Source organism: Scatophagus argus, chromosome 5 (genome assembly GCF_020382885.2).
Source record: "Scatophagus argus isolate fScaArg1 chromosome 5, fScaArg1.pri, whole genome shotgun sequence".
Classification (NCBI taxonomy): Eukaryota; Metazoa; Chordata; class Actinopteri; family Scatophagidae; genus Scatophagus; species Scatophagus argus.
This window is the reverse complement of record NC_058497.1, coordinates 18,088,605-18,108,496: the sequence shown is the minus strand read 5'-3', so window position 1 is coordinate 18,108,496 and position 19,892 is coordinate 18,088,605. Positions and strand designations below refer to the sequence as shown.

General features: G+C 41.4%; 3 protein-coding genes across 3 annotated transcripts; all 3 read left to right on the top strand.

Moving 5' to 3' along the window:
• Positions 1–1,166: 1,166 nt before the first annotated feature.
• LOC124059218 (extracellular calcium-sensing receptor-like) lies at positions 1,167–5,858 on the top strand. Its single transcript, XM_046389055.1, has 10 exons — positions 1,167–1,289; positions 1,726–1,872; positions 2,031–2,118; positions 2,750–2,850; positions 2,963–3,172; positions 3,263–3,386; positions 3,493–3,686; positions 4,142–4,411; positions 5,078–5,217; positions 5,717–5,858. Exons 1-10 carry the CDS (start codon positions 1,167–1,169, stop codon positions 5,856–5,858), a joined length of 1,539 nt encoding a protein of 512 aa, XP_046245011.1.
• A 4,338-nt stretch (positions 5,859–10,196) lies between these two features.
• LOC124059216 (extracellular calcium-sensing receptor-like) lies at positions 10,197–13,888 on the top strand. Its single transcript, XM_046389052.1, has 9 exons — positions 10,197–10,401; positions 10,499–10,590; positions 10,750–10,896; positions 11,345–11,887; positions 12,019–12,228; positions 12,319–12,442; positions 12,549–12,742; positions 12,886–13,167; positions 13,241–13,888. Exons 1-9 carry the CDS (start codon positions 10,197–10,199, stop codon positions 13,661–13,663), a joined length of 2,220 nt encoding a protein of 739 aa, XP_046245008.1. The 3' UTR covers positions 13,664–13,888.
• An 856-nt stretch (positions 13,889–14,744) lies between these two features.
• Positions 14,745–18,654, top strand: LOC124059212 (extracellular calcium-sensing receptor-like). Its single transcript, XM_046389042.1, has 12 exons — positions 14,745–14,917; positions 15,209–15,387; positions 15,544–15,638; positions 15,765–15,944; positions 16,062–16,250; positions 16,378–16,610; positions 16,719–16,914; positions 17,027–17,236; positions 17,316–17,439; positions 17,540–17,733; positions 17,877–18,158; positions 18,232–18,654. The coding sequence occupies exons 1-12, from the start codon at positions 14,745–14,747 to the stop codon at positions 18,652–18,654; spliced, it is 2,478 nt and encodes an 825-aa protein (XP_046244998.1).
• Positions 18,655–19,892: the final 1,238 nt, after the last annotated feature.

Here is a 19,892-nt window from a genome sequence, read left to right as displayed (position 1 = left end):
AATACTTTACTCCTATTATAAATGCTAACATCAACACTTCACTTGGGCAGAGTGGGAGGAGGATATGCCCAAAGTCAATAGACCTTTTTCAGAGTTGGTCATTTGACTTACAGTATGAACTTTACAGTCAAGTGACATATGTCTCTGTTTATAATATTTCTTTTCAGGTGACTTACATGAGACTATGATGTTAACATTGGAGATGATGAATTTAATGGATTCTGCTTTGGTAACTGGAGCTGCTGAATTTAGTCTATGAGGGACCTTATGGGTTTTTCAGAATTTGTTGCAGTCTTATGTCAGGATGATGAAACCGGTCTGCTGTGAAATGAATTTTGCACAGATATGATTCGTTGCACTTCCGATTGATGCATATTGTGATATTAAGATAACAGTCACTTATATATGTTAAATGTCCGGAACAGCTGCATCTATGTCTTGGTTCATCTGGCTCCTCACTCGGTGGCCCTCCTCAGCCCTCCCACTGCTGTTTCTCAGTGTAGCGGGTAGACAGATGGGGATAGAGGTGGCTCAGGCGATACTGTGCTCTCGGTGGGGAGCACCAAGCGACAAGGATCTCTCTCAGGATGGTGATGTGATTATTGGTGGACTTTTTAATCTGTACTACATACCTTCAGCAGTAGAGCAGAGTTTTACGGAGCAGCCACATTATGAACCTTGCACTGGGTAAAACTTTATCACAATGTGTGGTTGTTCAATTTCTTTTGAACTTTATTTTATTTTTTTAGTTGTCTTGGTGTTATGAGAGCATATTATCTGTATTTTTTACATTCTGACCATGCACATTTGTTTTTGTAATATAGTATTACAAATATAATATATAATATTTAATTCAACAAAAATGTTTACCTAGGCAGTTATACAGTGCTTAAAGTTAAACACAGAAACAGGCCCATTGTTCATAAACATGTTAGAGTTCTATATGTATGTTATACACACATTTTTATTATTGCAATTATTTTAGCAGATTTTGTTGTAGCATATTTTATTCTGTACAGTATTTTTGGGATATTTGTTGTTTTTCCATGTCTATGAAGGTTATTTTTATCATTTACTGATTGATATTGCAGTTTGTGTTTTTCACGATTCCTTTCTTCCTCTGTGATCTCAGTTTAGATGTAGAGCCTTTGAAATATACACATGCTATGGTGTTTGCGGTGGAGGAAATCAATCGTAACAGCACCCTGCTACCAGGAGTGAAGCTGGGCTACCGTATACTTGATTCTTGTGGCCGATACCCCTGGGCTCTGCAAGCTGCACTGTCGCTGGTCGGAGGAGACACAAACAGCTGCAACTCAACAGCTTCTATGCTTCGTTCTGCAGCTAATGAACAACCTGGAGAGACAGCAGGTATGACTTGGTATAAACTTAATTCATAATGCAGTTAACATTCGCTATTTCTATGAAAAAAAACAACCTGTATGATTATACTTTCAATGCAATGCTATCAGCAGGTGATCAGGCTGTTCCTCTGCTCATTGCTGCTGCTGCATCTACAACAGCCATAATGTTATCCAGTACCCTGGGGCCGCTCTCTGTGCCAGTTGTGAGTTTCATTGCCTCAGGAAAAAATGTCTGATTAATGTTCTATTACAATCTACATAAAGAGATTGATAAGATCTTTTAAACATTGCAATTAACCAAAAAATTGCATTGTTTTGATAAAATCAGAATCAAAACAATATATCTGTGTGTTTCCCTCAGATCAGCTACTTGGCCAGCTGCCCCTGTCTGAGTGACAGGACAAAGTTCCCCAACTTCTTCAGAACAATTCCCAGTGATATTTACCAGGCTCGGGCCATGGCACGACTGGCTATACGGTTCAGCTGGACCTGGACAGGAGCAGTGATAGTAAACAATGATTACGGTCAATTGGCAATACAGGTGTTTGTTTTTTCTTTAATATGTTATGTATATTTCTTGACAACACCTTTTATGTATTTCCGTCTCTTAGATATGTGTGTGAACTTGTGTGTGAATTTCTTTCTTCTATGACCACCATATTTCAGGTATTTCGGGAAGAGATTAAGGAGAAAGGTGTTTGTCTGGAATTCATAGAGACTGTCCACAGAGAAACTATTGACAGTGATGCCAGACGTACAGCACTCACAATTCAAGCTTCTACTGCAAGGGTGATTCTGATCTTTTGCTGGTATACAGATGTAAAGAAAGTATTTCTGGAACTGGCCAAGATAAATGTGAGCAAGTGGCAAGGAAATTATTTGCATAGAAATAATTTACAGGAACACAATGTTGTTTTTTTATTTCAGTATTCTCTTACTGCAGGTGACTGACAGACAGTTTCTAGCCAGTGAGGCTTGGAGCACCAGTGATGATCTTCTCCAAGATGTTGCAATCTCTAAAGTGGCAAGTGGTGTCCTTGGTGTGGCCATTCGAAGTTCAGTAATACCTGGATTTGAAAGTTACCTCAGAAGTTTGGACCCAATTTATCGTCCTGATGACGAATTCTTACAAGACCTCTGGCAAAAGGAGTTTGGATGCAGTCCTTTATCTAAACAATCACGTGCAATACATTTCTCTTCAAATTTATATTCACCACTCCAAACAACATCGGACCATGTGTCAAATACTTCCAAGGGCTTGCTTGAGAAAGCTTCTGTGCCACCTTGCAGTGGGACAGAGTCCCTTCAGGGGTTGCAGCATCCCTTTACTGACACCTCTCAGCTGAGGGTGGCATATAATGTCTACCTTGCTGTTTATGCTGCAGCCCACGCCCTTCACAGCCTTCTCTCCTGCCCTGATGGAGACAGGCCTCCTGGAAACAACAGCTTCACTTGTTCCTCTCCCAAACACATCAGACCCAAAGATGTAATCAGAGTTTCACCTCAAACATCAGAGTTATAGTTCTGAAAGTTTTAATTGAGTTCATATTAAATTGCATTATTCATATAAACATTTACTGAGCATTTGATGCTTTCAGCTGTTGCAGCACTTGAGCAAAGTGAACGTCACCACACCACAAGGGGAAACGTTTCATTTCCAAGGAGCTGATATTCCAGCAAAGTATGACCTGGTGAACTGGCAGAAGAAGACTGATGGGTCACTTAAACTTGTTTTGATTGGTCATGTGGACGGGTTTGACCTCCACCTCAATGAGTCGGCTATTGAGTGGAGCACAGGAACCAATCAGGTAGTCAGATCAACATGTTGCTGTTAAACTCAGTGTCTATGTTGATTCACAAGATAATGTTACCAAAAATATGAACTGTCTCTTGTTCAGGTGCCTGTTTCAGTGTGCAGTGAGAGCTGTCCTCCTGGTACTCGAAAGGCCAGCAGGAAAGGAGAACCTCTCTGCTGCTTTGACTGTATCCCATGTGCTGAAGGGGAGATTAGTAATAAAACTGGTGAGGGAAACAAATGATAATATAACAGAAAATCAAGTTTGCAACCTTAATTTTCCACTTTATATTTAATTTCCCTTCCCTCTCTCCTTCCTTTCACCTGTCTCAGGTTCTCTTCACTGTGAGCGTTGTCCCCCTGAGTTCTGGTCCAATGCTGAACAAACTGCCTGTGTCCCTCGTCAGCTGGATTTCCTTTCTTTTAATGAAACTTTGGGCATCACTCTGACTACAGCAGCTGTGTCTGGTGCTGCTGTGACAACAGCTGTGTTTGTGGTCTTTCTTTACTATCGTCAGACACCTATGGTAAGAACCTAAAGCAACATACAACATAGCATGGAGGCTGTTGTTTTTGACATGTCAATCTTATATAATGTGTGTGTATCTGTATCTGATTCACTTCCAGGTGAAAGCCAACAATTCAGAATTGAGCTTCCTGCTTCTTCTGTCGTTGAAGCTGTGCTTCCTGTGCTCACTGGTGTTCATTGGTCGTCCATCAGTCTGGTCCTGTCGGTTCCAGCAGGCAGCTTTTGGGATCAGCTTTGTACTTTGTGTTTCCTGCCTCCTGGTCAAAACCCTTGTAGTTCTTGCTGTTTTCCGCTCAGCTCGGCCTGGTGCTGAAACCTTGATGAAGTGGTTTGGTCCGGGCCAACAGAGAGGAAGTGTCTGCTTCTTTACTTGCATACAGGTATGTCTGTCATACATGACCATGTACATTTGATATTAAAAATAACAGTGAAATGTGTTCACTTTTCATTCAGGTCATCATCTGTGCCACATGGTTGTCCCTCAGTCCTCCGGTGCCTCAACGTGATCTGTGTTTCCAAGGGTCAAAGGTCACCCTGGAGTGTGCCATGGCCTCTGTGGTGGGCTTCTCTCTGGTTCTGGGCTACATTGGCCTGCTGGCCTGCACCTGCCTCCTCTTGGCCTTTCCTGCTCGAAAACTCCCAGACAACTTCAACGAGGCCAAACTGATCACCTTCAGCATGTTGATATTCTGTGCTGTCTGGGTGGCCTTTGTTCCTGCTTACGTTAGCTCTCCTGGAAAATATGTTGTTGCTGTGGAAATCTTTGCTATCCTGGCTTCCAGCTATGGTTTACTGCTCTGCATTTTTGCCCCCAAATGTTTCATCATTCTATTGAGACCAGACAGAAACACCAAGAAATACTTGATGGCCAGATAGTTTTTTTTTTTGTTTCTGTTATCAGATTGACTTTTTGTCATATTTGTATCTATGCCCCAAACATACTTGTTTACTTAACTGGCCTGTTATCATGCATGTATTTTTGAGTGTGTGTAATTTCGATTTTTTTCAACTTAAGAAATGTCTTGCACACTTATGGCTTTCACTGGTAACTGAGAGGATACTTCTGCTGTTCTTTGACATCGTCATCAGTAAAAAATGTTATTCATCTACCTGTTTTGAACAATGCACATTTAAAACAAATGCTGCTCACTGAAAATGTCACTAGTTTATTTTATCTAACTAGCTAGTTGTTGTCTTTTTCTGCATCATGATTATACTTTCCTCAACTGAATAAAGCTGTCCATCACTTGAATTAATTAATGAATTCATTAATAGAGTATTTATTTTCAGAAAGGGAGGTGTCCTAGGGGGATCTATGACCTCAAGATGGTCAAATGAAGTATATATGAAATATCATCCATCCATTTTCTACACCGCTTATCTGTGCAGGGTTGCAGGGGGGCTGGAGCTCGGGGAAGGTCCCTCTCATCCCCAGCAGAACTGCGCTCCAGCGCACAAAGCAAGATCCGCAAAGACATGGCCTCAACCCCATTGAACAGTCCTGGGACAAACTGGAATGGAGACTGCAAGTCAGGCCCCCTAACGTCCAACACCAGTGTATGACCCCACAAATGCTTCACTGCGTGAATGGGCAATAACCCAACAGAAACACTCCAAAATCCCACAAAAAGCCTTTCCAGAAGAGTGTAAGCTTCCACAATTGCTAAGAGGAACAACTATATTATTTTCTTGTTTTTTCTACATCACTACAACAACAAAATATTAACAAATACTTGACTGGAGGTTGCTGCAGCACAGGACCTCTGGACTGCAGAGCAGGAAATGGATGGCTGGAAGTCTGGTGTGAGAGTGTCAGCAAAGATGGTTAACAGGGTTTCTGAGATTTTTTTGGTTGGTCTTTGGCTCGGGCAGTCAACAGAGGGCCAGGAACATGTGTTGGTGAAGCCACTGACAGAACCAAGGACAAGGGTCAGTAGGACCACTGATTTTGAACTTGGGGCATAGGTTGGCTGGGCTGCTAATTGGGGACCAGAATGGGCTGACAGCAACTCTGTGTCTGTGGCACAGAGGAGGCTCTGGGATGGGCAGTGGGTTCTCCACAGTGCTGAGGAGAAGGACCTTCATGATGTTGGGCAGTGAAGTTTGGGTGCTAGGCAGAGGTGAGGCTATAGAGCTGGGCAGCCATGAATCTGGAGAGCTGGGCAGCTGATTGGCAAGACATCAACAGAGGCCATGGTTGGTTCTTTGTTAGCTGACTGGTCCACTGGGTGGAAGCTAGCAGCAGGGTGGTTAGTCGACTTAGGCACTGGAAGGAAGCTAGCAGATTGGTGGCTAGTAATCTAAGGAGCTTGAGCTGACGAGCTGGGATGAGAATGTGTTGGTGCAAGAGTAGAGGAACAGCCACTGAAGTGCTGTTGACAGAAGAGCCATGTACTACTCTCCTTGCTTACTCTGAGCAGCATGGCTAAGAATGATTAGCAATATATTTGGATTCCTTGCCTTTTCCTTATCTGAATAAGTCACAAACTTTTCAGTAGTTACTTTTTGCCTTTGAATCAAGTGAGAAAGTTGCCACATTGGCAACAATGCAGGTATATGCAGCAGGGCTCTCTGTGATGACATCAAAAACATAAGATGAAAAACAAGAGTCTTTCAGGTGCCTTTAGGGCTTTCATATGCATTTTACTGAGGAGTGGCTACTGTCTGGCCACTCTGCCATACAGGCTTGATTGGTGGAGTGCTGCAGAAATGATTGCCCTTCTTAAAAGTTCTCCCCTCTACACAGAGCAAAGCTGGAGCTCTGTCAGAGTCATCATTGGGTTGTTGGTCACCTCCCTAACTAAGGCCCTTCTACCCCAGTCACTCAGTTTAGTTGGGCAGCCAGCTCTAGGAAGAGTCCTGGTGGTTCTAAACTTCTGCCACTTATGGATTATAGAGGCCACTGTGCTCTTTAATGGGACCTTAGTGATGGGTAAATGATACTGAAGCTTCGGAGCTTGTGTCACTCTTCCTGGAGCGGAGTGATTCGAAGCGTTGTGTTGGAGCTTGCATCAAAACACCAGTGTCACGTGACCGATGACGATCGAAGCTTCGTACGTCATCGCTAATTCGCTTGGCGCTTCATTGCTTCAAAATGTTTCGAGGCTTTTAATTGGCCCATAGTGTGTAGGTGTGTGTCATTGGCTCATGGTGTTTCAATGCATTCTGAGCCAATGACATCTTGACTGGTATGACAAATTTGAATGATTTGGTGCCATACCAGCTATATAAGATGCATCATTGGGCTTCAAAGTGGGGTTGTGAGGAGATAAAGATTTAGAGAGAATGAGAGAGAGAGAGAATTTGACGAGTTTCATGGCGAGTACAAACAACAAGCGACGTTCTAAAGTTTGGGATCATTTTGATCTCATACCACCAAATAAGGTATAATGCAGTTCATGGCATACATTTTATGTGTCCATAATTGAATTCTATCTTTAATTTTTAAATGTGCCAACCATTTAATATCTAATTTGAATGAAAAATTCTGCGGCTTGGAAAAGGTGAACTCTCTATCTGTAGCCACCATTCTGGATCCCAGATCCCAGCCAGGCTGGCTTCACAAATCAAATTAATGCCACGGCTGCTACAGAAAAGCTGACACGTGAATGCGCCAGTCTTATCGATGTGTCGGCTGAAGATGTTCCCATGGAGAATGCGACAACATCTGCCAGTGCTAGTAACGGAAATTATAACTCGTGGGCGTTACTTGACAATTATGTTGAGTCTCAGCCCCGCACCAGCAGTGCATCTGCCAGCGCTACAGTGGAGATCCAGAGGTATGCATGTTGATTACTATTGAAACATCATTTGTTTTATTCAGTCATTCATTGTCTTACTGTCTGTGCCATAGATATTTAAAAGAACAAATTTTGAGCAGAACAGAGGATCCACTAAAGTACTGGGAAGCAAGAAAGACATTGTATCCTACACTGTGGAAGCTTGCATGCAAATATCTTTGCATCCCAGCAACATCGGTGCCATGCGAGAGGATATTTTCTAAAGCTGGGGAGCTGGTCAGCCAGAAGAGGAGCCAACTGAAGCCTGCAACTGTTGAAAAAATTATATTTCTTAATAAAAATCTATAAAGACTCATAACTTGCCTGCTTCTGTGAATAATCATTCCAAATCAACCATACAAGTCCCCAAATCACAAACCATTATCTTTAAAAACACTTCACACACACAAAAAAACAATGCTTCTAAATTCAAACACTATGATCATTTGCAAAGTAGGATCTCTACTCCTGTTAGGGACTTTTAGTACAGTTTTTAAATAAATCTCAAAGCTTTAAATAAACCCTAGCACCAACATTTAACCTAATATAATTTGAATTTATTCTTTAGGTTAATCTGGAATGTGTTTTAGAGTATGGGGGAGAGCATCTGAATATTTTATTGTAATGACGATGAAATCATTATCTGGTATGAATGAACAAAACTCTTGAATGACCACACAGACTTTTCTGAACTTTTATTGCTGTCATGGGAATGAAACAGTGCCAGTGCTTCAGTCATGCTCTTTAGAGGTTACTATGCCTTCAGTTGTCCACCAGATGTCACCGTCACTAAAGTCTTGAAGCTTTGAATCTATTTCGGCACAATTGTTAAGAAAGCCTCAGTGCTTCATGAGACCTCACTCTTTTTGTACCCTTCCCCAGATCTGTGCTTTGTGTTCTAACCTGCACTGTCAACTGTGAGGGCTTATATAGACTGCTGTGTGCCTTTCCAAATCATGCCTAATCAGCTGAACTTACCACAGGTGGACTCAACTCCAGTTGTAGAAACCTCTGAAGGATGATCAATGGAAACAGCATGCACCTGAGCTCAATTTTGAGTGTCATGGCAAAGAGGGTGGATACTTATTTGCATGTTACATTTTTTGTTTTTCATTTTTAATAAATTTGCAAAAAAATTCAAGCAAACTTGTTTCACTTTGTCATTATAAGGTATTTTGTGTAGAATTTTGAGGGAACATATAAATTTAATCCATTTTGGAATGAGGCTGTAACATAACAAAATGTGGAAAAAGCAAAGTGGTGTGAATACTTTCCGGATGCACTGTATCAATCATTGTTCTTCAAATAGGTGACTTGTCTTTTTCCTTGAGAAGAGGGGTCTGTAATCATATCAGGGTGATCATGACCACCTCTGGCAACCCCTTGGTGGTGCCATTGGACTGGAGGCTTCTGCTCACTTCATACACATTAATCACCTGCTAGAATTTGTTTGTTTTTCTGTCAACACTCTAGAGAGGAATGATTTTGGCTTGTGTGCTGCTTGTGACATCAGTTTTATTTCCATGCAAAACACTTTACACCTTTTATAAATGCTAGCGTCAACACTTCACTCATGCAGAGTGGGAGGAGGGTATGTTCGAAGAATCAAGATACCATTTTCAGAGTTGGTCATTTGATTTCCAATAAGAGCTTTACAACCAAGTGAAATATAGCTCTTTATAGTGTCATTTTGTTTTGCAGGTAGATGACAGGAGGCTATGATGTGACATTTGGATGTGTTGACATTTTCATGCATATTGAATTATTGAAATTCTGACTGAACTTGCATATTGTAATGTCAGGATAAAAGTTATGTGTGTTAAATGTCCACTGAATTTTAAATGGGTACGGAATTTTGTCAGTGAGGGACCTCATGTGTTTTTCAGAATTTCATGCAGTTTTATGTCAGGTTTGATGAAACTGGTCTACTGTGAAATGTATTATACACAGATATGATTAATTGCACTGGCTATTGATGCATATTGTGATATTCAGATAACAGTTACTTACACTTATTAAATGTCCAGAACAGCTGCATCTATGTCTTGGTGATGTGAAATGTTTTTCATACATACTGAATTTACTGAACTTTATTGAACTTGGATATTGTGATGTTAGGATAAAAGTTATATTTGTTAAATGTCCAGAACAGCTGCATCTATGTCTTGGTTCATCTGGCTCCTCACTCGGTGGCCCTCCTCAGCCCTCCCACTGCTGTTTCTCAGTGTAGCGGGTAGACAGATGGGGATAGAGGTGGCTCAGGCGATACTGTGCTCTCGGTGGGGAGCAGCAAGCGACAAGGATCTCTCTCAGGATGGTGATGTGATTATTGGTGGACTTTTTAATCTGTACTACATACCTTCAGCAGTAGAGCAGAGTTTTACGGAGCAGCCACATTATGAACCTTGCACTGGGTAAAACTAAAATGATGGCATGTGTTATTGTTAAATGTCTGTTGTTTATTATGTTGTTCTTACAATGACAGCACTGTCTATTTGTTTTAAGGTGTTGGACGTATGTGTTTTTGATAAGATAAGCTAAATTTGCTTACAGTAATAATTATTTTAGCAGATTTTGTTGTTAGATATTTTCTTTTGTATGATATTTTGGATATTTGTTATTTGTTATTGTATCCTTGACTTACTGATATTGTAATTTCTGTTTTCACGAGTTCTTTCTTCTCCTGTGATCTCAGCTTAGATCTACAGTCATTAAAATATACATATGCTATGGTGTTTGCGGTGGAGGAAATCAATCGTAACAGCACCCTGCTACCAGGAGTGAAGCTGGGCTACCGTATACTCGATAGCTGTTCCCGATACCCCTGGGCTCTGCAAGCTGCACTGTCACTGGTCGGAGGAGACACAAACAGCTGCAACTCAACAGCTTCTATGCTTCGTTCTGCAGCTAATGAACAACCCGTAGAGACAGCAGGTATGACTTGGTATAAGCCCATAATGCAGTTAACACTTCCATGAAAAAAACAACCTGCATGATTATAGTGTCAAAGACTATCCAATGCTGTCAGCAGGTGATCAGGCTGTTCCTTTGCTCATAGCTGCTGATGCATCTACAGCAGCCATGATGCTGTCCAGGATCTTGGGGCCTCTCTCTGTGCCAGTTGTGAGTTTCATTGCCTCAAAAAATAAGCATCTGATCAAATATTTTTTTAGAAAATGTACAAGAGGCTGACAGGATTTTTGAAACATTATAATTAAACATAAAATGCTGTTATTGCTGTAAAATCAGTGTCAAAAGAACATTTCTTTGTGTTTCCCTCAGATCAGCTACTTGGCCAGCTGCCCCTGTCTGAGTGACAGGACAAAGTTCCCCAACTTCTTCAGAACAATTCCCAGTGATATTTACCAGGCTCGGGCCATGGCACAACTGGCCATACGGCTCGGCTGGACATGGACAGGAGCAGTGATAGTAAACAATGATTACGGTCAACTGGCAATACAGGTGTTTGTTTTTTCTGTTATACATGTGTATTTCCTGACAGTTTCTCTCACGTATTTCCTTCATATAAAAGAAGATATATTATGGACATACTTGTTACATTTACCTCAATATTTCAGGTATTTCAGGAAGAGATTAAGGCGAAAGGTGTTTGTCTGGAATTCATAGAGACTGTCCACAGAGAAACTATTGACAGTGATGCCAGACGTACAGCACTCACAATTCAAGCTTCTACTGCGAGGGTGATTCTGATCTTTTGCTGGTATACAGATGTAAAGAAAGTGTTTCTGGAACTGGCCAAGATAAATGTGAGCAAGTGGCAAGGAAATTTGTATAGAGTAAGGAATTGATCATAAAACAACAACATTTTAAAAGAACAAAATGCTGTTTTTAATATTTAAATATCCTCTTATTGTAGGTTACTAATCGACAGTTTCTGGCCAGTGAGGCTTGGAGCACCAGTGATGATCTCCTCCAAGATCTTGCAATCTCTAAAGTGGCAAGTGGCGTTCTTGGTGTGGCCATTCAAAGTTCAGTAATACCTGGATTTAAAAATTACCTTAAAAGTTTGGACCCAATTCATCACCCTGATGATGAATTCTTACAAGACCTCTGGCAAAAGGAGTTTGGATGCAGTCCTTTATCTAAACAACCACGTGCAATGCATATCTCTTCAAATTTGTATTCACCACTCCAAACAACATCAGACCATGTGTCAAATATTTCCAAGGGCTTGCTTGAGAAAACTTCTGTGCCACCTTGCAGTGGGACAGAGTCCCTTCAGGGGTTGCAGCATCCCTTTACTGACACCTCTCAGCTGAGGGTGGCATATAATGTCTACCTTGCTGTTTATGCTGCAGCCCACGCCCTTCACAGCCTTCTCTCCTGCCCTGATGGAGACAGAAATCCTGTAAACCATAGCTTCACTTGTTCCTCTCCCAAACACATAAGAACCGAGGAGGTAAATAGAAGCAGCAGTATGTCAAGTAACGTGTTGTTGTTGACTTGTTGATCTTAATGTTTAGATAAAATGAATAGTGCAAATGCAGTTTTGTTGAAATACATTTTCATATACATAGTTGATGCTTTCAGCTGTTGCAGCAATTGAACAAAGTGAACGTCACCACACCACAAGGGGAAGCGTTTCATTTCCAAGGAGCTGATATTCCAGCAAAGTATGACCTGGTGAACTGGCAGAAGAAGACTGATGGGTCACTTCAACTTGTTTTGATTGGTCATGTGGACGGGTTTGACCTCCACCTCAATGAGTCGGCTATTGAGTGGAGCACAGGATCCAATCAGGTAGTCAGATCAACATGTTGCTGTTAAAATCAGTGTCTATGTTGATTCACAAGATAATGTTACCAAAAATATGAACTGTCTCTTGTTCAGGTGCCTGTTTCAGTGTGCAGTGAGAGCTGTCCTCCTGGTACTCGAAAGGCCAGCAGGAAAGGAGAACCTCTCTGCTGCTTTGACTGTATCCCATGTGCTGAAGGGGAGATTAGTAATAAAACTGGTGAGGGAAACAAATGATAAGACAACAGAAAATCATATTTGCAACCTTCATTTTCCCCTTTATATTCAATTTCCCTTCCCTCTCTCCTCCCTTTCACCTGTCTCAGGTTCTCTTCACTGTGAACGTTGTCCCCCTGAGTTCTGGTCCAATGCTGAACAAACTGCCTGTGTCCCTCGTCAGCTGGATTTCCTTTCTTTTAATGAAACTTTGGGCATCACTCTGACTACAGCAGCTGTGTCTGGTGCTGCTGTGACAACAGCTGTGTTTGTGGTCTTTCTTTACTATCGTCAGACACCTATGGTAAGAACCTGAAGCAACATACAACATAGCAGGGAGGTTACTGTTTGTGTTTGACATTTTTTTCTTACACAACTGTGTTTAGGAGGAAATACTGTATTATTAAAATGGCCACATTTGTATCTGTTAATCTGATTCACCTCAAGGTTCGAGCCAACAATTCAGATCTGAGCTTCCTGCTTCTTCTGTCGTTGAAGCTGTGCTTCCTGTGCTCACTGGTGTTCATTGGTCGTCCATCAGTCTGGTCCTGTCGGTTCCAGCAGGCAGCTTTTGGGATCAGCTTTGTACTTTGTGTTTCCTGCCTCCTGGTCAAAACCCTTGTAGTTCTTGCTGTTTTCCGCTCAGCTCAGCCTGGCGCAGGAGCTTTTATTAAGTGGTTTGGTCCGGGCCAACAGAGAGGAAGTGTCTGCCTCTTTACCTGCATACAGGTATGTCTGTCATACATGTCCATGTACATTTGATTTTCAAAATAGGAGTAAAATGTGTTCACTTTTCATTCAGGTAATCATCTGTGCCACATGGTTGTCCCTCAGTCCTCCGGTGCCTCGACGTGATCTGGGTTTCCAAGGGTCAAAGGTCACTCTGGAGTGTGCCATGGCCTCTGTGGTGGGCTTCTCTCTGGTTCTGGGCTACATTGGCCTGCTGGCCTGCACCTGCCTCCTCTTGGCCTTTCTTGCTCGGAAACTCCCAGACAACTTCAATGAGGCCAAACTGATCACCTTCAGCATGTTGATATTCTGTGCTGTCTGGGTGGCCTTTGTTCCTGCTTACGTTAGCTCTCCTGGGAAGTATGTTGTTGCTGTGGAAATCTTTGCTATCCTGGCTTCCAGCTATGGTTTACTGCTCTGCATTTTTGTCCCTAAATGTTTCATAATTCTTTTCAGGCCAGACAGAAACACCAAGAAATACTTGATGGCCAGATAGTTTTGTTGGTTCTAATTAGACCACCATGTCATGGATGTGTTTTTGAGTACGTGTTATGTAAACCTCTTTCGCTGAAATAAAGTTCATTTGTAATATAATTTGTTGTATGAAGTTAGGAAATATCTTGTCAGCACACTTATGACTTTCACTGGTAACTGAAAGAATATTTTTGCTGTTCTTCATTATCATTCAGTGCTTATATGAATGTATTCTTGTGCCATCAAACCAACGTACATTTGAATTAAACACTAATCACTGAATATGTTACCAATTTATTTTGTATTCATGGCGTTCATAATGTGTGTTAGACCAGATATACAGGCCACATTGTCAGGAGAGTATGATAGTTTTGATGCCTATCACGTTCAACCTTTTCGTGAAAATCCAGTGTCCTCTCATTTGGGGCAGGAAACTCTGGCAGCCCCTTGGTGGTGCCATTGAACCGGAGACTTAAACGCTTCTGCTCACTTTATACACATTAATCACCTGTTAGAATTTGTTTATTTTTCTGCCATCACTCTAGAGAGGAATAATTTTTTCTTGAGTGCTGCTTGTGACATCAGTTTTACTTCCTTGCAAAACATTTCACTCCTATTATAAAAGCTAACGTCAACACTTTGAGTTGAGCAGAGTGGGAGGAGGGTGTGTTCAAAAAGTCAAGAAACCATTTTCAGAGTTGGTCATTTGAGTTGTAATTAGAGCTTTACAACCAAGTGAAATATAGCTGTTTATAGTGTCATTTCTTTTTGCTATGTTACATTTGGATGTGTTGACTTCAGTTGATTTATCTTTGATGACAGCAACTGTTATGAATGTGGTCTTTGAGGTGCTTTGCTATTTTTTTTTCTGAACATCATGCAACTTATTGTCAGGTTTGATGAAACTGGTTTGATGTGAAATATTTTTCATACATGCTGAATTTACTGAATTTTATTGAACTTGCATATTGTGACGTTAGGATAAAAGTTATATTTGTTAAATGTCCAGAACAGCTGCATCTATGTCTTGGTTCATCTGGCTCCTCACTCGGTGGCCCTCCTCAGCCCTCCCACTGCTGTTTCTCAGCGTAGCGGGTAGACAGATGGGGATAGAGGTGGCTCAGGCGATACTGTGCTCTCGGTGGGGAGCACCAAGCGACAAGAATCTCTCTCAGGATGGTGATGTGATTATTGGTGGACTTTTTAATCTGTACTACATACCTTCAGCAGTAGAGCAGAGTTTTACGGAGCAGCCACATTATGAATCTTGCACTGGGTAAAACATAATCACATTGTTTGGTTGTTAAATATCTGTTGGTGATTATGTTGTTCATATGGTGACAGCATATTGTATTTTTTTAAATTTGTAAAAGTTTGATATGAAATAAGCACAGCTTGACTACAGCATGATGCTTACAATAGATTTTCATTTAATTTATTTATTCTAATATGTATTATATTTCAAATATACATTGAAATATTTGTATATCCATGAAGATTAATTTAAAGTTTTCCTGATATTGTAATTTCTGTTTTTCGCTATTCCTTTCTTCCCCTGTGATCTCAGCTTAGATGTAGAGCCATTAAAATATACACATGCTATGGTGTTTGCGGTGGAGGAAATCAATCGTAACAGCACCCTGCTACCAGGAGTGAAGCTGGGCTACCGTATACTCGATAGCTGTTCCCGATACCCCTGGGCTCTGCAAGCTGCACTGTCACTGGTCGGAGGAGACACAAACAGCTGCAACTCAACAGCTTCTATGCTTCGTTCTGCAGCTAATGAACAACCTGGAGAGACAGCAGGTATGAGTGGATATAAGTCTAATTCAGTATACATCTAACGTTTGCTATTTCTATCACAAGAACATGTATGACTGAAAAACTGTTTAATGCTGTCAGCAGGTGATCAGCCTGTTGATTTGCTCATTGCTGCCGCTGCATCTATAACAGCCACAATGCTGTCCAGTATTCTGGCACCTCTCTCTGTTCCAGTTGTGAGTTTCATTTCCTCAGGAAATGTCTAATTAAGTGTTTATTTTTCTTGTTTTTTGTGTACAATCTACCTTTAAAACACTTTAACATGCTGCAAAAGAAACAATATTTCTGTGTGTTTCCCTCAGATCAGCTACTTGGCTAGCTCCCCCGGTCTTAGTGACAGGACAAAGTTTCCCAACTTCTTCAGAACAATTCCCAGTGATATTTACCAGGCTCGGGCCATGGCACAACTGGCTATACGCTTCCACTGGACATGGATGGGAGCAGTGATAGTAGATAATGTTTATGGTCAATTGGCAATACAGGTCTGTGATTTTATTGTTTTACTGTACAATGTGTTATCAAATTTTAAAAAGTCTCTTATATCCGTCCATCATATATAACTGTTATGACCATATCTGAACTTGACCTCCATATTTCAGGTATTTCAAGAAGAAATTCAGGGTAAAGGGATTTGTTTAGATTTTGTAGAGGCTGTTCGCAGAGAAAACACTGAGAGTGATTCCAGGCGTGTGGCACTCACAATTCAAGGTTCAACCACAAGGGTGATTCTCATCTTTTCCTGGTATGCAGATGTTAAGATAATGTTTCTGGAGCTGGCCAAGATAAATGTGAGCAACTGACATGGAAATTTATGTAGACGAGAGGGTTCATCATTAAACAATGACATATATTTTGTAAGAAAAATGTATGTTCTTTTAATTGTCTTTGACAGCATCTACCATTATTTTACTGTAGGTTACTAATCGACAGTTTCTGGCCAGCGAGGCTTGGAGCACCAGTGATGATCTCCTCCAAGATGTTGCAATCTCTAAAGTGGCAAGTGGTGTTCTTGGTGTGGCCATTCGAAGTTCAACAATACCTGGATTTGAAAAGTATCTCAGAAGTTTGAACCCAATTTATCGTCCTGATGATGAATTCTTACGAGAATTTTGGCAAAATGTGTTTGGATGCAGTCCTGAGGCTAAACAGTCAGCACCTTTCTTTTCATATTTCTCCTCACCACTCAACACAAAGTCTGACCATCTGTCAAACATTTCTGAGGGGTTGCCTCTGAAAACTTCTCTACCACCCTGCAGTGGGACAGAGTCCCTTCAGGGGTTGCAGCATCCCTTTACTGACACCTCTCAGCTGAGGGTGGCGTATAATGTGTACCTTGCTGTTTATGCTGCAGCCCACGCCCTTCACAGCCTTCTCTCCTGCCCTGATGGAGACAGGCCTCCTGGAAACAACAGCTTCACTTGTTCCTCTCCCAAAAACATCAGACCCAAAGATGTAATCAGAGTTTCACCTCAAACATCAGAGTTATAGTTCTGAAAGTTTTAATTGAGTTCATATTAAATTGCATTATTCATATAAACATTTACTGAGCATTTGATGCTTTCAGCTGTTGCAGCACTTGAGCAAAGTGAACGTCACCACACCACAAGGGGAAACGTTTCATTTCCAAGGAGCTGACATTCCAGCAAAGTATGACCTGGTGAACTGGCAGAAGAAGACTGATGGGTCACTTAAACTTGTTTTGATTGGCCGTGTGGACGAGTTTGACCTCCACCTCAATGAGTCGGCTATTGAGTGGAGCACAGGAACCAATCAGGTAGTCAGATCAGCATGTTGCTGTTATTATATGATTCATGAGATAGTGCCATTGAAAATATGAACTGTCTCTTGTTCAGGTGCCTGTTTCAGTGTGCAGTGAGAGCTGTCCTCCTGGTACTCGAAAGGCCAGCAGGAAAGGAGAACCTCTCTGCTGCTTTGACTGTATCCCATGTGCTGAAGGGGAGATTAGTAATAAAACTGGTGAGGGAAACAAATGATAAGACAACAGAAAATCATGTTTGCAACCTTCATTTTCCCCTTTAATTTCCCTTCCCTCTCTCCTCCCTTTCACCTGTCTCAGGTTCTCTTCACTGTGAGCGTTGTCCCCTTGAGTTCTGGTCCAATGCTGAACAAACTGCCTGTGTCCCTCGTCAGCTGGATTTCCTTTCTTTTAATGAAACTTTGGGCATCACTCTGACTACAGCAGCTGTGTCTGGTGCTGCTGTGACAACAGCTGTGTTTGTGGTGTTTCTTTACTATCGTCAGACACCTATGGTAAGAACCTGAAGCAACATACAACATAGCAGGGATGTTATTGTTTGTGTTTGACATTTTTTTCTTACACAACTGTGTTTAGGAGGAAATACTGTATTATTAAAATGGCCACATTTGTATCTGTTAATCTGATTCACCTCAAGGTTCGAGCCAACAATTCAGATCTGAGCTTCCTGCTTCTTCTGTCGTTGAAGCTGTGCTTCCTGTGCTCACTGGTGTTCATTGGTCGTCCATCAGTCTGGTCCTGTCGGTTCCAGCAGGCAGCTTTTGGGATCAGCTTTGTACTTTGTGTTTCCTGCCTCCTGGTCAAAACCCTTGTAGTTCTTGCTGTTTTCCGCTCAGCTCAGCCTGGCGCAGGAGCTTTTATTAAGTGGTTTGGTCCGGGCCAACAGAGAGGAAGTGTCTGCCTCTTTACCTGCATACAGGTATGTCTGTCATACATGTCCATGTACATTTGATTTTCAAAATAGGAGTAAAATGTGTTCACTTTTCATTCAGGTAATCATCTGTGCCACATGGTTGTCCCTCAGTCCTCCGGTGCCTCGACGTGATCTGGGTTTCCAAGGGTCAAAGGTCACTCTGGAGTGTGCCATGGCCTCTGTGGTGGGCTTCTCTCTGGTTCTGGGCTACATTGGCCTGCTGGCCTGCACCTGCCTCCTCTTGGCCTTTCTTGCTCGGAAACTCCCAGACAACTTCAATGAGGCCAAACTGATCACCTTCAGCATGTTGATATTCTGTGCTGTCTGGGTGGCCTTTGTTCCTGCTTACGTTAGCTCTCCTGGGAAGTATGTTGTTGCTGTGGAAATCTTTGCTATCCTGGCTTCCAGCTATGGTTTACTGCTCTGCATTTTTGTCCCTAAATGTTTCATAATTCTTTTCAGGCCAGACAGAAACACCAAGAAATATTTGATGGAAAGATAGATTTTCAGTTTTAATGTGATTACCATGACTTGTTGTCTCATTTGTTAGGTAGCTCCTCAGTTTGCCCTGTCCTTCCCAGCTCACACTCGTCTCTTATCATACATGTGTTTATGAAAATGTGTTATGCCAATTTTTTTCATTCAAGAAAGTTTATTTGTAATGTCCTTAGTTATGTGAAATTAAAAAACGTCTTGCAGGCACACTTGTGGCTTTCACTGGTAACTGATACAGTGCTTCTGCTGTTCTTCAACATCATTCAGTGTAAATATGAACGTGTCCAAGCACCATTAAAATAATGCACATTTACATTAAATGCTTCTCACCGAAAATGTTACCAATTTATTTTGTGTCCTTCTTGTTCATAGTGTGCAATAAACCATATCTCAGACCTTTAGGCCACATTACCTACTTGATGCTATGCACATAGATAGTGTTATACCTGTGACATATCATGTAATTAAGTGGATTATTGGGTGTCTGTACTTTCACTTGCGTTGTCAGATGATGTTGTTTGTGGTCACTTAAGCCTAAACAACTTAAAGGGCCTGATTCACCCACAAGGGAAGAAGAGGAAAACAAAAGATAATCAACTTTCTGTATGTAGGATGGATCCTTACCGAAGGGCACATCAAAAATCCTTCCTCCTACATTCCCTTCTGCCCTCTTGAATGGATTAGGAGAAAGAAACACATCATTGAGTTTGGTGAAGAGGATTTGCCATGACATGTGAAGAATATATGCATATGTGTGCCCAGTAGAGGCTTCTGCTGAGATGTCACTTCACATTTATTATGGAACTGATTATGTTCTGATTCTCCAGCCGAGGTGTTCGTCTACTGATTCGCAAGAATTTTGCAATCAAATTTTGTATGGACTTTAAGTAATCAGTACATAATTATACTGGTTGATTTTTGTAAAAGATAATGACTTTATCCACATGGTTCTGTGATAATTAAACTATTTGAGTGCTTACGGAAAATATGCTGGCACAAAAAACAGAATTTCTGCAAAAGATATGTTGTGATGAAACAAGTGTGTACAGGAACCAGAGGGCCACAAGGGAATTTTCCTCTATTTAGTCTAAGGATCTAGGGTTTTTTGTTTTTGCCCTTTCTTATGAACTATACTTTTATAGCTTGTCCACCATAGTAAGATCATCACAGTATGTTACTCATGTATTTAATATTCAAGTGATTCATACACCCTGTTGGAACCTGTACCCACAAAGATCATTGTTC

Bases quoted from the DNA above. Each gene is read 5' to 3' on its own strand.
- LOC124059216 (XM_046389052.1), top strand. From the start codon at position 10,197: ATGGTGTTTGCGGTGGAGGAAATCAATCGTAACAGCACCCTGCTACCA. The intron at 10,897-11,344 runs GTAAACAATGAT...CTCTTATTGTAG, and splicing joins CATGGACAGGAGCAGTGATA to GTTACTAATCGACAGTTTCT. The intron at 12,229-12,318 runs GTAGTCAGATCA...TCTCTTGTTCAG, and splicing joins GGAGCACAGGATCCAATCAG to GTGCCTGTTTCAGTGTGCAG.
- LOC124059218 (XM_046389055.1), top strand. From the start codon at position 1,167: ATGGTGTTTGCGGTGGAGGAAATCAATCGTAACAGCACCCTGCTACCA. The intron at 1,873-2,030 runs GTAAACAATGAT...ACCATATTTCAG, and splicing joins CCTGGACAGGAGCAGTGATA to GTATTTCGGGAAGAGATTAA. The intron at 3,173-3,262 runs GTAGTCAGATCA...TCTCTTGTTCAG, and splicing joins GGAGCACAGGAACCAATCAG to GTGCCTGTTTCAGTGTGCAG.
- LOC124059212 (XM_046389042.1), top strand. From the start codon at position 14,745: ATGGGGATAGAGGTGGCTCAGGCGATACTGTGCTCTCGGTGGGGAGCA. The intron at 15,945-16,061 runs GTCTGTGATTTT...TCCATATTTCAG, and splicing joins ATGGTCAATTGGCAATACAG to GTATTTCAAGAAGAAATTCA. The intron at 17,237-17,315 runs GTAGTCAGATCA...TCTCTTGTTCAG, and splicing joins GGAGCACAGGAACCAATCAG to GTGCCTGTTTCAGTGTGCAG.